Source organism: Aythya fuligula, chromosome 16 (genome assembly GCF_009819795.1).
Source record: "Aythya fuligula isolate bAytFul2 chromosome 16, bAytFul2.pri, whole genome shotgun sequence".
Taxonomy (NCBI): domain Eukaryota; kingdom Metazoa; phylum Chordata; class Aves; order Anseriformes; family Anatidae; genus Aythya; species Aythya fuligula.
In genome coordinates this window covers 13,931,559-13,947,228 of record NC_045574.1, presented here as the reverse complement: position 1 = coordinate 13,947,228, position 15,670 = coordinate 13,931,559, and the positions used below count along the sequence as shown (strand labels likewise).

The 15,670-nt window shown below is 43.4% G+C and overlaps 1 protein-coding gene across 2 annotated transcripts in view; it reads right to left on the bottom strand.

The window, feature by feature from the left end:
• Positions 1–4,961: 4,961 nt before the first annotated feature.
• COL20A1 (collagen type XX alpha 1 chain) overlaps positions 4,962–15,670 on the bottom strand; it is a 44,195-nt gene continuing 33,486 nt past the window's right edge. For both annotated transcript variants that reach the window (XM_032198637.1, XM_032198636.1), the window contains 13 exons: positions 15,184–15,270; positions 13,229–13,282; positions 12,609–12,704; positions 12,046–12,099; positions 11,639–11,692; positions 11,273–11,326; positions 10,473–10,544; positions 9,890–9,925; positions 8,494–8,560; positions 7,731–7,919; positions 6,762–6,839; positions 5,837–5,992; positions 4,962–5,336 (listed from right to left, as the gene is read on the bottom strand). In XM_032198637.1, the coding sequence (XP_032054528.1) occupies positions 5,323–5,336; positions 5,837–5,992; positions 6,762–6,839; positions 7,731–7,919; positions 8,494–8,560; positions 9,890–9,925; positions 10,473–10,544; positions 11,273–11,326; positions 11,639–11,692; positions 12,046–12,099; positions 12,609–12,704; positions 13,229–13,282; positions 15,184–15,270 (1,011 nt within the window). In that variant the 3' untranslated portion in view covers positions 4,962–5,322. The remainder of the gene's footprint in view (positions 5,337–5,836; positions 5,993–6,761; positions 6,840–7,730; positions 7,920–8,493; positions 8,561–9,889; positions 9,926–10,472; positions 10,545–11,272; positions 11,327–11,638; positions 11,693–12,045; positions 12,100–12,608; positions 12,705–13,228; positions 13,283–15,183; positions 15,271–15,670) is intronic.

The window sequence follows — 15,670 nt, the reverse complement described above, 5'->3', positions numbered from 1 at the left end:
AAAGGAAAACAAACAGTCAAACATCTTCAAGGTCTAGTGCATCCATGTACAAATGCAGCTGCAGCCGGCGTGGAGGCGGCGGCATGCGGAGGGGGACGCGCTGCGGTCTGTAGGCAGACAAGCTGCTCTTGCACAGGCGGCCTGAGCTCACAGTTCAAGTGCACAGATGAAATAATCAGGGAAAGTGGGAGGATTTCTGACCCTGGGCACTGCTGTGCCCACCATGGCTGCTCAGAGCTCGCTGTGCAGCCTCCTCCTCCAGCCCCCAAGCAGCAATGACAGTGGTGCAGGTGGGAGGCTTGGCTGTGCACACACACCTGTAGTATAAAACCACCCAGGCTGCCTGAGAGAGGATGGAGAGTGGCCAGCAGCTTGGGTCCCTGCTCTTGTGGATGCAGGGGTGATGGTGACTGCATGGCAAGAGCTGTGGTAGGTCCCTGCCTAGCAGAGAGGAAGGGTTTGGGGGTAGCAGTAGAGCTGATAAAGGTTTAAGGGCAGATATAAGAGCCAAATATTTAGGGTGGCATGTTGTGAAATTCAGTGGGAGAAGGTATAAGCTGCACGTTGTTCACAGCAAAGCGGCCAGCTCAAATCACTATCTTTTCTGAAACAAACAAACACAACAAAACCTTCTTATTACCAGTGCACACCATGCAAACAGTAGCATCTCCAGGGTAGCACTGCACTGTGACAGCAGAGGAGCAGGACAGCCTGGCAAAGGCACAAAAACGTAATTCAGAGCCTGGCAGAACAGCCCTGCCGCACTGGGCTGCCCACACACATCCGCTCCATTAGCACACCAGCATACCAGGTGTGATTAGGGATGCTAAGGATGGGGCTGCATCCCTGAAGACTCAGTCCTGCTGCAGGATCACAGCATTTGGCAGAACAAGATGAGAAGTGACAGCTGAAACCGGTTACAAAGACGTTGCTGGCATTTGGGAAGAAGCTTGGATAATACAGGTCACTGGTTTCCACTGGTGTTGCTAACATCGTAACACTTATCATACACTGGCAACTCCATTTCTTCTCACCTTTAATATTCCCCCAGTTTAAAGTTCAAATAAAGTCTTGCTTTCTGCTTCTGACGTGCCTGTTAGTAACATTCAAGGAGGGAAATAAGAACCAAGCCCCAGCTCTCTCTCTTGGACAGATTATTCCATCCTGGAGGTTACTAAAGAGGATGATATTCCTCCATAGGATTCAATGATCAGAAACTGGAATAAAACTGGGACATGAATCAGACTGTAAGTGTAGAAAAATGAATAATTCTGCTATTCAAAATCCATGAAACAGAACAAGAGATTTTAACATATGAAAGGCTCCAGGGAAGAAAAAAAAAAAAAAAAAAAAAAAAAAAAGATAAAAATATATAAAAAATATATAAATATATAAATATATAAAAAAATAAAATATATAAAATAATAAAAGTGCATAGCCAGGCTGTTTTGTAACATTCCCAGCTCAGAACTGATCCCCAAGACTTGACTGACCAAGCTGACTTCAGGAGAGTGAGGAAGCAAGATGGATACAACAGGAACTCTAAAGCTGTCTTGGGCAAAACCTGGAGCAAAGTACCTGATTTTTAGGACCAGAAAATGCAAAACTAAAGACCCTAAAGATACCACAAAAAACAAACACGGAGGTTGATTGCTATTGTGCTCATATCCTCACCATTGTGGTTCATGCTTTCCCACTAGTACAGCTCCACTGACCACAAGTGGAAGAAGACCAAAGGCACAAAAACCTGTCTGCAATCACCTCAGTTACAACCTTTTGTTTGTTTGTTTTTGATTTCCCTTCCATCCCCTTCCTTCTGGTTGCCAAATATTCACTTTGTCTGGGTCATCTTCCCAGCCATAATGCACTCAGGATATTTCATCTGCAGCTGGCTGGTAGGATGATCTATGTAATTCCCACTTCCCCAGCTGTTTTCAGGGCTGTCGTCCATGATATCACCTCATTCTCCAGTGAGCTAATTCACGTAACCTATAGCACATCCCTTTTGCATAAGCTTCTCTCCAGACATTTCTCTAGAAACTAGACTCAAAGCCAGTTGTGCAGAGACAGACAGACACACCTGTGAGATGGAAAACACATCCAGTGCTAAGGAAAACCTCCTGTGACAGCCCCACCTGCCTTGATAGCCCCTATGGGCTCAGCCTCGCTGCAGTGATGCCTTTTTGTAAGGTATTTTGTCTCCACCCATAAAACCTTTTTGGTCTCCAGCCCTTTAAATTTGGGCAAGCCAAAGTCCTGAGTCCTGGAGAAAGCTTTCTTGGAGCTGCTTGTTAGCAGTACTGCTAGTGAGTCCTCTGTGCTTATCTCATCCTACCCCTGAGGCTGGTTTAATGCCTTATTATGATGCTTTTGGCAAAATAGTCTGCCTCTGAAAGGTCCTGAGCCTCTGCCAGAATCCAGTTTCACCAGGTAGGTCAAATTCTGCAGTAAGGATAAAAAAAAAAATCCAAATGTATCTTAAGGGCAGGAGGATGGAAGCTTTAAAGATGTAAGAAACTCTGAGGATATGATATCACACTACACACTGTGTGGAAAAGAAAGTCTGTGTAACAGATAATGTAAGGGCAGTACTAAGAATGAACAAATCAGCACAAAATCTTTCCTTAATGACTGAACAGAAAGGTTGGTAAACTGGCTGTAGTTTGCAAAGGTGAGGAAAGAGTAGGAACTGGTGGGATTTTGCAGAGACATGCTAAATTTATGTACTGAGATGAAATCAGAGTTGTTCAGAAAACAGGATTAAATCCAGAAAAAATAATATCCAAACTTTTATCTGTAGTGATAAATGCTTTGAGAGTGAAGTCCCTACTAAGGAAAAAATCTGCAAGGGAGTTTTTAGTACTTCATTGCTATGCATGCCACTGCTTTTAACTGCAGCTTGCATTAAAAGTGATAAATTGGGCCAGAAAAGTCTGAAGCATACCAAGGAACAGCACAACAGGGAAAGCAACAGGTTGCATTTAGCAAAGAGCTAAGGGAATATTAATATCCACAAACAGCTGGTTTCTGTATTCACTGGCAGAGGAGGGAAGTGCAATTTGGGCTGGGCAAGGTGTCCAGTGAGATGATGTTAGTTGCTTTCAGAGCTAATTGATCAAGCAAAATGAAGGAGCCCTGTGACAAATCACCTCCAGTTAGTAGGTTTGAGCTGACAGAAATACAAGATCAGAACTGGGAGTTTGGCTGCCCTAATTTACATCAAAAGCGTAATTATCTGCAAAACACATGTTGCACACCGAACCATTTATTTTCTCCAGTTTGTGGGTGTTTTTTGGGACCAGGTTTAGGTTCTGCCATGCAGGGTACCCCTTTTGCCTCCTTGCCTTTCCTGCCCATTACTTTGCTCTTCCAGTTCCACAGGTGTTAGGTCTGATATCCAGACACAAACACAGAAGCATTCTGCATGCAGCTTAATGCAGGCTTCATAGGTCTATTTTCAGAGTATCTTCATTTTTTTCAAAGAATGGGAGAAGCACAAGTCAAAAGCTCTTTGACCTGTGTAAATGGAAACACCTACAACTCCACAACAGGCACACAAGGTGTCTATCCCAATAAATGCAGCTCCTCGCAGCACTGCTTTCACAACGTGCTGTATGCTTCAGCTCCTCCAACCTCTCCTTTTTCTTCTGGCTGGAGCTTTGCCTGTGGTAAGATCTAGCATAAGCTGGGAAGATTTTTATTTTATATTTCAATGCAAGTCTGGAAAGCTCCAAAGTGAACAGAAATGTTAATTCTATCAGCGTGGTAGTTCTCTGTTTTTTCCTATATTTCCCAAAGGCACCATATGTCATAGTGAAAATATTAATTCTTGGGAGTTGCTAGAGAATTAACATAAATTAAGCCAAGAACAATTACTGCATTCTGTAAGTACTTAAAGTAGTATCTTTATGTGACTTTTGTTTTAGGGTAAATCCTATACATATCTGATATGTTCAAATACTTCTTTAGTAAAATTTCTAAATTCTATAGTATTTTTCCACAATGTCAAGAAGCAACATTTGGAATCAGTATCTAAACAGCTTCATTTTCTTAAGGCAAACCTCTTCAGTATTTATCTGACAATTCTGTTTCTAAATATAAATGTGTTTAAGTTTTTGAAGGCTGGCTACTGCTATATGAATACCCAGCTACATGTAGCTGCAACAAACTGCACATCCAAATCAGGTGCAGAGGAATATGCATCACACTCTATATTTTGCCTCTTAGCATCTTTAAAAAAATTATGCTGATATGTTGTGCTGTTTTAATTTTAGAAACATGAAATATTGTGTTCCTCCAGGTGTAGATCCCAGTTCAGGAGCAGTTGTTTGGCAGCAGGAGCAGTTCACAACCGGTGTAACAGAGCACATCCTCACGCAGTGATTGCAAAGGATGTACATTTCTATCTGCAACTGTACAGTTTGTTGTGGATCCATGTTAGACTCTGGCTCATGCAAGGAAAGGGGTGTAACATTGCAATTACCTCCATGTCATATAGATAGAAGTCTGACTCAGAGCTAGTCAATATTCTACCTGATAAAATGTAAAGTAGCTACTCCGATTGCGGGAGGCACAGGTGGAAAAAGCCAGTAGGTTAATCTCCAGCTCCTTGCTGTACATGGCTGTGTACAAGCAGGCCTGATCGAAAGCTTTGCTTGACAGTTATCAAGCCCCAGAGAATGAGGCTAAATGCTTGGGTTTGTCACATAACGGGAAGGTTATCACCCTGTCTGCAGCGCTCGTGCACGTAACACCACTGCAAGGAAGCCATCAGCCATTTGTCAGGAGCAGAAACAGCCCAAATGGCACTAGATTTTGTTACCTTGTCAACCAACACACAACTCAGTTTTGCTTCGGTGGATGTTTTGCATCTTCAGGCATGAGGTGCTGTTTTTCTCTGCACTGGGGACCCAGAATAACAAGTGACAAAAATAAACCACAGACAGACAAACGGGAAAAAAATCTGTTATTTCTGAGCATTTTGTAGAATCAGAATCATTCAATACATTATTTCTTTTTCTTACAAGTCTGTCATCCTGCACCTCTGGCTGTGTTTGCCTTGCTGTTGGACATGCCATGTGAGTTTGAGCACTGCAGTCATCCAGTGTTGAAAAACAGAGCAAGATGCCTGGGACTCATCCATACGCAGGCTGGTTTGCTGGTGCAGTGTTTGATTGACATGTCCTTATAGAAATGACAAGACATTAAAAAAACAAACAAGGCATTTGGTGTTCAGGTTGCTGCTGCTCTTAGAGCATGTGGTGCTTTCACCCAGAGGTTTCCAGGGAAGAGAACTGTCCTCAGCTGCCTCTGCATCAGCCATCAGGGGATGAAATCTGTGTGGGGAAACGAGATGAGGCCACTGAGCGAGAGAATAAATCAGTGTCACATACTGAGAAGGAATGGTGCAGAATTAATTATTTTCCCTTGTAAATCTTTCACCTAGTGCCAGTGGTTTAATTCATTTTCCAGGACTTTGTACAACTGAGCCTCCATGAAATATATTTGTAGGCACCGAGGTATTTTTTACTCTCTATCCAATATGGAAACACTGTCAGGGACATTAAGAATAGAAGACACCTCAAGATCACTCCACCTGCTCAACTACTACTGCAATTATGTGTTAATCTATGATGGATAGCTGAGGAGTAGCCGATTGAGCTGGCTTTTATCCATATTAATAGACTAATTGCACATGAATCATTCTGATTGCAAAGGAGGCTCTTGCAGGACTGACATTGCCTGAAGGATGAACAAAGGTCTCTGCCTTGTTTAAGTTAAGAGAAGTAACCAGTTCCAAAATCATAACTTTTGCATTTAGATAGTCAAGACTTACCTCTTCTATCTGCTCCGTAACATCCAGAGATATCACAACCACCTGGATATCCCGACTGGCCAGGCTGTCCCCTGACACCAGGAAAACCTTGAGGACCCGTGTTCCCAGGGTAACCCTTTGGACCTGGTTTTCCCAACACGACTTCTCCTGGTGGGCCTAAAGAAGGAGAACCACAGTAAGCCATAGCACATCTACTGCTTTGGTGTAACACCCCTTCTATACTTTCCTCATCCCACTTTTCTGAATATTGTTTCCTCATTTAGGGGAAAAAGTTGGGCCTCTTCTGTATCCCAGTGACCAGAGGTCTTAACCTTGACCTTAAAGGTGCCCAGCTTGGCTGAAAACAAAGCCTGGTTATGAGAATCCAAAGAAAGCTCACTTAAGCATCAATGCAGAAAGTCACCTTAACTCCAGGATCCATCTCAGAGTCACAGTTTTTGTAACTTTATATCTCAACTATAAAAATTTAAATACAGAAGAATATGTTTGGCCACACTCTCTTATCAGTGCCTGTTTCGTTAAGTCAGTGGTAAACCCCACCTTGATTTCAAGTAACAAGGATCAGGACGGAGGAGCACACCAAATCCTAACAGATTACTTAGAAACCCTTGTGTTTCACAAGCTGAATTTTCAAAGAGATTCTATCCCTTGAACATCTGTTCTTGTATGCATAAAGGCAGTAAAAGTAAAACTCCCTGGATGTGCTTCAGGTCCTTAAAATACATCATTACATAAGAATGGGTACCAAAGGAAGGAGGCTGCCTGGAACAGTCTCGTGTCTTAGCAGAGAGGAACCAGCCAGGATGCTGCGGTGGGAAGGTTGATCAGTTCCACCACAGTGGTCCTAAGGCTGAAGATGCTCTGAATCTGGCAGTCAGTGAGCTCCAATGGCTCCTTGGGGTCAAGGCAGAGAGGTTGCATTTACCTGTTCTACCTCTGGGTCCTTGAATCCCTTCCTCATTGACTCCAGGCATCCCTTTTTCTCCCTTAGGTCCTGGGGCACCTAATCACAGAAAACAAAGAAGTGGCACTTCACTACATTTTGCATTTCATCCTTAGTTAATGCTCCCACGGCCTCCCCACAAGGCTCTTCCAAGAAGTTGAAGTGAAAGAAGGTCACAACCTCTTGTGTAACAGAAATACACATTTCTTTGAATTTTCTCAATGCACCTGCTCTCTTTTGCAGAGCAAACAATTGTCCACGACAAACAGTACTCTATCCAGCATTGATTTGCAGCCTTAAGTAGCTGAAAAAGGAGATTTTCACAGAAAAAATCAAAACACTACTGTTACTGCACTGGGCTGAGTATGAGGTCCACTCTCATGTTATTCATGATTCATTGCTCATGAATCATCTCATTGACCACATACTAGTAAGTCAGGCTGTTTCACTGTTTTCTCATGAAATTGCTAGCAAAAGCAGTACATCTCAATAGAAAAGGTACATTTTGACAAAATACCATTATTTTGTTATTTTTAAAATGAAAATATTTTGATCAGCTCTGTCCTTAAGATTGTTTCTCAGTGAGATCTGTCTTCTGCCATCTCCTCACTCAGCAGGCTGGAAACATCTGCAGGTTGTTACTTTCCTTTTCTATTCAGCGTCATTTTGATAAGCTCCAAAAATCCCAGCTATATCTGAATATTGCCATGGAGTGAAACAGTGTGTCTTTAGTTACTTAGAGGTGTTAGGTCACTGCTGAAACCAAGATTTATTTTATTTTGACAGGTAAATGTCTGCAAATCCAAACAAAATATATTTCAAACATTCACAATCTTGTGCAATAACTGGCATCCCTTCTTGAGATTATATTAATCCATTTTTTTTTAGTCCTATGCAAGGCTCTTGTTGCTCATACCGTGCTAGAAACCTTATACACACTTCTGTCCATACCTCGTTCTCCAGGATACCCATCTTTCCCTGGCTGGCCAGGGATGCCATTTTCTCCTCTTTCTCCATTGCTCCCAGGGGGACCTGGAGGACCTGGTGGTCCTGGTTCTCCTGGCTTTAATCTTTCTTCCCAAACAGGAACTGGTTTCCTTGCATGTTCATGAATGAATGAGTCAAACTTCAACACATGAGCTGAGAAGGCAAGACAGAAAATGAAAGTTTGCTTGCCTGGGGAATTCAGGAAAGAGACTAAATCTGAGGATGTTGCCTAAAAAGTTCCTAAAAACTACCATTTAGTGTGAAAACGTTATCAGCTCAAGCTGAGAAAGCCAGAAGCTGAGGAGGAGGATGGACAGCTGAGTCATTGTTTTGCTGTCTGACCTTGGGCAAACTACCGCTTCTCTTTGTGCATCACAGCACAGGAGCTTTACCAAAACTGACTCATCTCAAGAGGAATCCACACAAATCACTGGAAGAATCATTTCTTTCATAACTGAACCTCTACCTTTTGAGAGAAAAGGAACGTTTGCAAGGAAAAAAAGGGTTTTCCTAAAAAATATTTAATGAATCTTTGCCCTAATACCACCCAATAAACCGAAGTAGCATTGAGAGCCTGTGGTGGGATATCTACTATGCATGGTGCTCAGCATGGCACAGGACAGAGATCCCTAGCTCACTACATCTTCGTGCCATCTTCCAGTATGGTTTTGTTCACTGCTGCTGGAGAGGCTTTGACAAACCTGGGAGTCAGGTTGGTTATACTCACTCTGAATCATCCGCTCACAAGCCTGGGTGACGAGCTGGTAAATTGTGGCCAAGGACTGTGGTTCGCCCTAAAATGAAGCAGCATATATATATTAAAAAACAAATAAAACAAGTATTAATATATTTTATTAATATGTTTTAGAAAGGATCGATATCATAACGCAGGATAGCTTTCTGCCTATTATTTTGTCAGCTTGAGTAACAGAGATATTAATCACTATAAAATGTGCCTTTATTTATTTATCACAAAGTTCTGAAGCCGTGAAATTGTGATAGGAAAGCATCAATAATTGCTTTTCTCCCACACAGAAAAGCACAGAAAAACAGACTGAATCGCTATGATAACCGAAGGTACCAAAAGAGGGAGAGTAAATTTCTCTCAAATTTCATCAAAACTGATAAGACACTAACTTAATATTCTGTGATATGTAAAACTTTAAACATGATCAGATATTACAATGTCCTATCATTGTCTAAATCTTTTATGAATATTGATTCTTACTCTTCCTGTATTCTGAATAAGTTATATCTGATGGTTTCTTTGTAAAGTTTTAGTAACGCAGGGAGAAGTAATAAAAATGTAAAAAGCTGCTTTAAAATGAACATCGACTCTATTTCTGAAAATTCATAGCTAACACATTGAAAATTTCTGGAACCATTTCTAAAATATATATCTCTGGCTGGACTGCCATGCAAATTACACAGAATTAGACAAAAGCTTGGCAAAACACCCATGGGAGGTAACAAGCAAAGTTTCACTGGGGTGGAGAAGTATAGAAAAGGAAAAGCTGGTGGGAATGGAAGGAGAATGATATTAAAATTACAGTTCTGAGGAATTAACTTGAAACAAAAGCTGTCTGTCAAAAGTAGCTTGCTCCTGCCTGAAGCTTAATTCACCTAAGTCAATCTTTGCAATGAGACTTGGTATCCTAGACAGAAACAGGATTTCTTTTTAACCATAGGTCAGGATGAGCAAAGCTTCCTCTCACAATAAAAGAAAGAAACCTTAAAAGGCAGTGTGGCTCTCCTGACCTCAAAGGCTCTGTGCTAGAGAATGCCAGGGGTTTGTGACAAATGAGCCCCCAGTACAGAAAAAAAGAAGGAAAAACAAAAACACAGTGAAATCTAGTGGTTTTGGTTTTAACATCTCAGCAAAGAATAGATTTGCAATTGGCTTTTCTTCGTTGCTACTACAATTGGCACTAAGCAGCTGTTTATTATTTATATCCCATCAGAAGAGCCAGTGCAGGTGAGTGGAAAGCCACAAGCTACAGGTATGTTAGGCTATTTGGCACTAAAAAGGTCTTTACATGCTGTAAGCACAAAGCAAATTACCACATCCACTCTTTTGAGTGTAGGATGTAGCTGTGCAGCTGCCCAGTAGCAGAAAAACTTACTTTCTCTCCTCTTTCTCCTTTTGGACCCGGCAGTCCCTAGAAGGAAAGCAAAAAAGTCAATGTCTAGGAAGAGGAGGAGAAGAAAATAAAAGATTGATGTGGGTGCAGGTTACATCAGCACCAGGTCTGTGTACCACACACAGACATAAAGCACCAGGTCTGTGTACCACACACTCATAATTTCCTTGACCTGATGACATTGACTAAAAGAGCTTTGAGCTTACAGGAATACTTAGGTTTCTTTTTTTAAGGAAAAGAATAACAAAGCAGTAGCTGGAGCAGTGGTGCCATGCACCATCAATGGGGATGCAGAAATCCCATAGATAGAAATTTAGAAGAGGTTTCCTAACATAGCGGGTGGTTTTTAACTTCTGAGCATAAACATCTGACATCTAGACACAAGGTTGCCCCTAAAAGCCCAGTGCTGTTAGGGTTTAGACGCTGAATTTTGTGTAGCTGTAAACATAGTGATTGTGAATTAAAAATCTTTTTTAGACACTGAGGAAGTGCCATGGGAACAGCTTGCTTGCACTTGGTGTTTTCACGACTTGGCCTTCCCTGAGACCCCCAAGCAGAAACTTACTGTTGGTCCAACGTCACCCGGAGGTCCCTTCTCACCACTGCTGCCTCGGGAGCCTGTCACTCCTTGGAAACCCTGCAGACATTAATTACAAGATGTGGATGAAAGTCCAGATGCTTCCTAACTTTCTTTTGCTTTCTCTTCAAGGCTGACGTCTCCTCACAGCTCCAGGGCCACCAGCAGCTTGAGTTTGGAGGACTCCAGCAAGAGCATTGTAACCTGAAGGTTTCTGTGAATACCTCATCCAGCCATGAGGGCAATGCCAAGAGTCTATCATGTGTGAGTCATCCTCACATCATCTCCTATTAGTATTTCAACTACAGTCAGGCCAGCAAAGCTGAGTTTTACCAATAAACTGCAACGTGTTTTTTTACCCTACAGGCTTTAGCTCCTTCATTACATATTCAGATTTGGAGACAGCCTAGAGCATAACCCTTTTCTTCAGACTGCTAATACCATGCTGCTGGCTTTTTTTTTTTTTTTTTTTTTCCCCTTTAAAACCTGTGTTTGCCTTTAAAACTTTACAACAATAACTGCAGGTTAGAGGGTGGGAAGTGAGCATCACTTAGTCCTCTCCTATTTATGAAGTTTCTGTGTCCTTTGGAGCCTTTAAAGGGAAGAAAAAAAATAAGGAGAGGAAAAAAACCCACTAGATATACTTTCATCTATCTTTTTTTTCCAGCTGTTATGTTTAAGCTCCTTGTTTTTGCCCTGACACCCTTGGATGGCAGCTGGACAACAGAAACCTCAAGCTCCTGCTGAGGAAGAAATCCCAAACAGATCTGCATGGCCCATGTACTCACCCTTGGTCCAGGAGGTCCTGGAGGCCCAGCAGTGCCTTCTAGTCCCCTCACCCCCTGCAAAACCAAATCCAGTCAAGCATTTCCAAGAGGACTCAAAGAGACACAGTAAGCAGTGAGGTGGTTTCTCCCTGTGATGCTTTTACCAGGAGCTTGCCAGAAATGGGTGAAAAACATCTACCAAGAAGGCAGGAGTGTTGGCACCTGGTCAGTCACACAAATTTGACTAAACCTAAGATTACCCAGTATTTCTTTTTTTACTCCAATCCCTCTGGCTTGGTGCATAATCACAGAGCTGGATGTCTGAGGTACACTCAAAGCTGGACTTTAGGCGCCCATGAACAAAAACTGAAAGATGAGGTATTTTACCTTTGCACCTTGAAGACCATCCCTGCCTGGAGCTCCCTGCACGCCAGGAATGCCCTGTAAATCAGAATTGCTGGGTAAAGTTGGCATCAGGTTATCATTGCCCTACTTCATCTTGTAACAAGGGAAATAAGAAAAAGATGGAAGAAGAAACAGAGTTATTCATGAAACAGAGCAGTCACGGTCACCCCACCATTAATTGCATTATCTCTAGCTTCCAGACAGGTCTTTCCTTCTCCCAGCAGCTGACTCAGTTTCCCTTGGGACAGTGCTGATGACACTCCACAATGAAACAGTTTCCAAGCAGACAGCAGGTACAACTCTACAGCTTTTCAGCCTTGTTTTAATTAGTTAATGGAGAAAATGGGCAAATCTTTGAGATAATTAAACAGAATGGTGTCTGCCATTACCTGCACGCCAGGACTTCCAGTGTCTCCTTTCTCTCCTTTTATACCTGGTGGTCCCTTTGAATTAAAATAAAAGCATGTGGTTAAGCGTGCTGTAACATCTTTTAGGAGAAGCAGCATCCTGCTGCTACACATCCACATCCTGCATTGCTCCTGGGTGATGCTACGGGGAGCTTTGCAACCACAGCACGTTCGTGGGGATTCTGCTGTCCGAGACACGCACGCAGCAGCCTCCACCTCTGCTCCTTGCCAAGCGATGACGATCGCTGCGAAGAGAAATGCCTGAATTCTGCTCTGGGCTTGTTTTCATTAAAGGCACGCTAGGGAGAGTCTGGACAGAAGCAGGTTTTTTGCCAGAATGACTAAATCCCGGGCCTCATCAGCATGAAGGAAACGATCACCACCTCTCTCTAGCGCAGCTGTCTAGCTGTTAATAAGGATGATGTCAATACATAGGCCAGGTTTTGGGTGGGAGGAGGGGAGGATTATTGGGACACTGATTTCTGGGGCATGTTCTAACTGCAAAGAGCAGGAGACAGAAAAAGGCAGTGGAAGAGATGACATACCACAGGACCCTGAATCGTGATTCCCTGGGAGCCTGGAGAGCCTTGCTGGCCACTGGGGCCTGCTGGCCCCACTTTTCCGGGTGGGCCTGGTTCACCCTAAAGCCAAAGACATGAAATCAAAGAAAGCAAGCAATTAGCTCCTTCTCTCCACATGGGTTGTGCTGCATGACCTGGGTCAGCACGAACTATCTACAGGATTCAAGATGAAGTCAGGACAGTGAAGGAGTCCTCAGTAACCTCAGCTGCCTTTGCCTTTTAGGTGCAAGGTTTTGGTGCATCTTCCACGTAAGAAAATGAGAGAGCTGCAGCTCAAGCACAGCACAAACCTGACCATTCTCCAGCAAAGCTGCTTTCTAAGAAAATTGCTGACCACATACTTTGCATTAATTCAACACCATCAGGCCCATCACCTCAATTTCCATAGCCCAACTGAGCATTTAATTAATAATGTGATCCCGTCCTCCTCAGTGCATCACTTTCTAAGGCTCTGTGCTGCAGTGTGGCAGCTCCCAGCCCAGGGAATCAAGCTCACACCAGGACTGAGCACACCCAGCTGTGCATCCTGCCTCTGATACACCCTGCAAAGGAGGCCAGTGGTGGTGCTGAGCACCAGGACTCACCTTGGGCCCTGGCTCCCCCTGCTCCCCTTGCGGTCCTCTCCTCCCAGGGCTGCCCTGCCAGTAAAACACAAAGTTTTTGTTAATAATATCATAATCCTTACAGCAGTGTGAACAAAAGCCTACGGGATGGGAGTTGGCGCATTTTGCTATATACAAATGATGTAAGATCATTCCTGACCCAGAGAGATTTCACAAAATGGGGACAAGAAAAAATAATTTGAGTCATCCAGCAAACGTGGAAGAGGGGAGGAGAAAGGACAGCACAGCCCTGGGTGCCAGGCAGTGGCTACACCACACTCACCACCAGCAAAGAGAGCTGAAGCTTTAACCTCTTCAACCTCCTCCCTCCAATCCAATCCCCCAGCAAATTCATGCAATAAATGGAGAAGAGCTCACATGTGAAGATGGAAGGTGCTGGGGAAGAAATAAAGAGGGGCTTGTGCCTGCAGCCCTTTGGGATTAGGCTAGTGTTTGTAACATCATCCCAAGAGACAGACGCTAAGATCAGGGACAATATCTGGTGCTGGGGAGACTCAGCTCAGCTCTGCATCCTCAGAACTGCTGGATCAAACAGGAAACTAATCTCTGGCATGAACCATACCATGTGAACCTTAAAATAACATGAACTTAATCTGAAAGTTTCTATTCTTGAATCTGAAAAAAACAATGGATTTGGATTAAGGAATACAAGCAGGCAGCTTTGCAAAAAGTGTTTTCAGAAGCACCCAGAAGCCCATTTCAGAAGTCAGCAGGGCCTGTTCAAAAAATAAAATAAAGGATAGCGACACACCCAAGGTGGGACACAGCCTTGCTGGCTTTGAGCAAAAAGAGTTTTAAATGTAGCAGCAAGTGCTCTTGTAACTGCAGCAAATTATCAAGGGCTTGATGGTGTGAGAATAAGGTTGTGTGTCAAAACTGTATTTTCCCTAATGCTTAAAAGAATCCTGCTCTTTAAAGAGTCGTACTGCAGAGATGTTTAAACCACAGGGCCATGCGAGATGGTAATTATGCACTTATGATATTGAAGCACACTGCGATAGCGGAGTGTGCTGAGTAATTAAACTTCCACTGGAATGAGCGTGTAATTACTGCATCGAGGAGCTGTTCTTTGCAAAGGAGCTGAAGTCACAGTGAAACCACAGCAATGTGAGGGGTGATCTAAAGCCTCACCAGGTGAGCAAGGAGGCTGTAGTTTCATGGTTGCTTTCCATGAGAAAAGCACCTGGAGTGGCCAAAATCAGGTGCCCAGGTCAGGCTGTCAGGTTCTGGCTGCTGCGCACACATAAAACGGTTTCCCTGAAACTTATAAAATGCAGATTTATATTTTTATTTTGATAACCATTTCCTAGCATCTGTTTAGACTGTTTCCTGGAACACACTGCATACTTAAAGACATCACTTTCCCAGTTTTCTCCCTGGTTTCCTTGCAGGTCATGCTCACTGTGAAGAGAGTGAGCCCTGGGGACAGGCAGGACTGCCAAGTCTCCCCTTTCTCTCTACGCTGCCCATAAGTGCAGACACTCATCAGGCTCCCACTTAACAGAGAATCCAGATAGGAAGGGTTTTTTGTTGTTGTTGTTGTTGCTTTCTGTTTTGTCTTTTTGTCTTGGCATTTACAAAGAATTTCAGAGCTGGTGATCCACGAAATCTCTGCATGCACACGCACCGAGGGTAAACTGTCCCCCTCTCCTAAAAGGATTAACGTGGCACAAGGAAATGCCTGCTCCCAGTGCAGCTGTTGCACTCCCAAAACACTGAGAAACAAAGCTCTGGGTTTGTGCTGGGCAGCAAAGAGCTGCCCTCTGCTTTAACCTGGGACGAGGACAGGAGATGGAGCATAAGGTCTCATGGAGCCCCAGGAGTATTATCCTCAAGCCTGGGGTGCCTGAACAGCATGAAACAAGTTATATGCAATATATACTGCTTTGGAGGAACATGTGGCAGGGTGAACTTACAGGGGGCCCTGGAGGTCCTGGCAAGCCTGGGTGGCCAGAAGTGCAAGAGCAGGCAGGAGCTAAGGTCGGGCAGGTCTCCTCATCTCTCTGAAAGGAAAGAAAACCGAGGTGATGTGAGCAGCTATGCAACAGAAGTGGGATGGATGGCAGGTAACATTCTCAGTATTTCAAAAGTCAATCTTTCCAGTGGAGAAAAACACAAATTTTCTCTACCACAAAAAATTTTTTGTAAAACTTCCAGTGCCTTATTTTTCTATCAAATAGCACGTTTAGACTGTATACCTGTATGTGTATATGAACCAGCCCTGCCTGAAATTTGCATGACATTCAGAAAGATAATTTGCTCCTTGCTAAGTATTCACACGCCCCACAAAGCAGCCTTCTGTGCCAGGGATTTGAAGGGAAGAGCAGGGGATGTTGTGCCCGAGGGCTGGCAGCAAAACCTTAGGATTGTCAAGGTGCTGTCATAGATGGGCTCATGACAGGA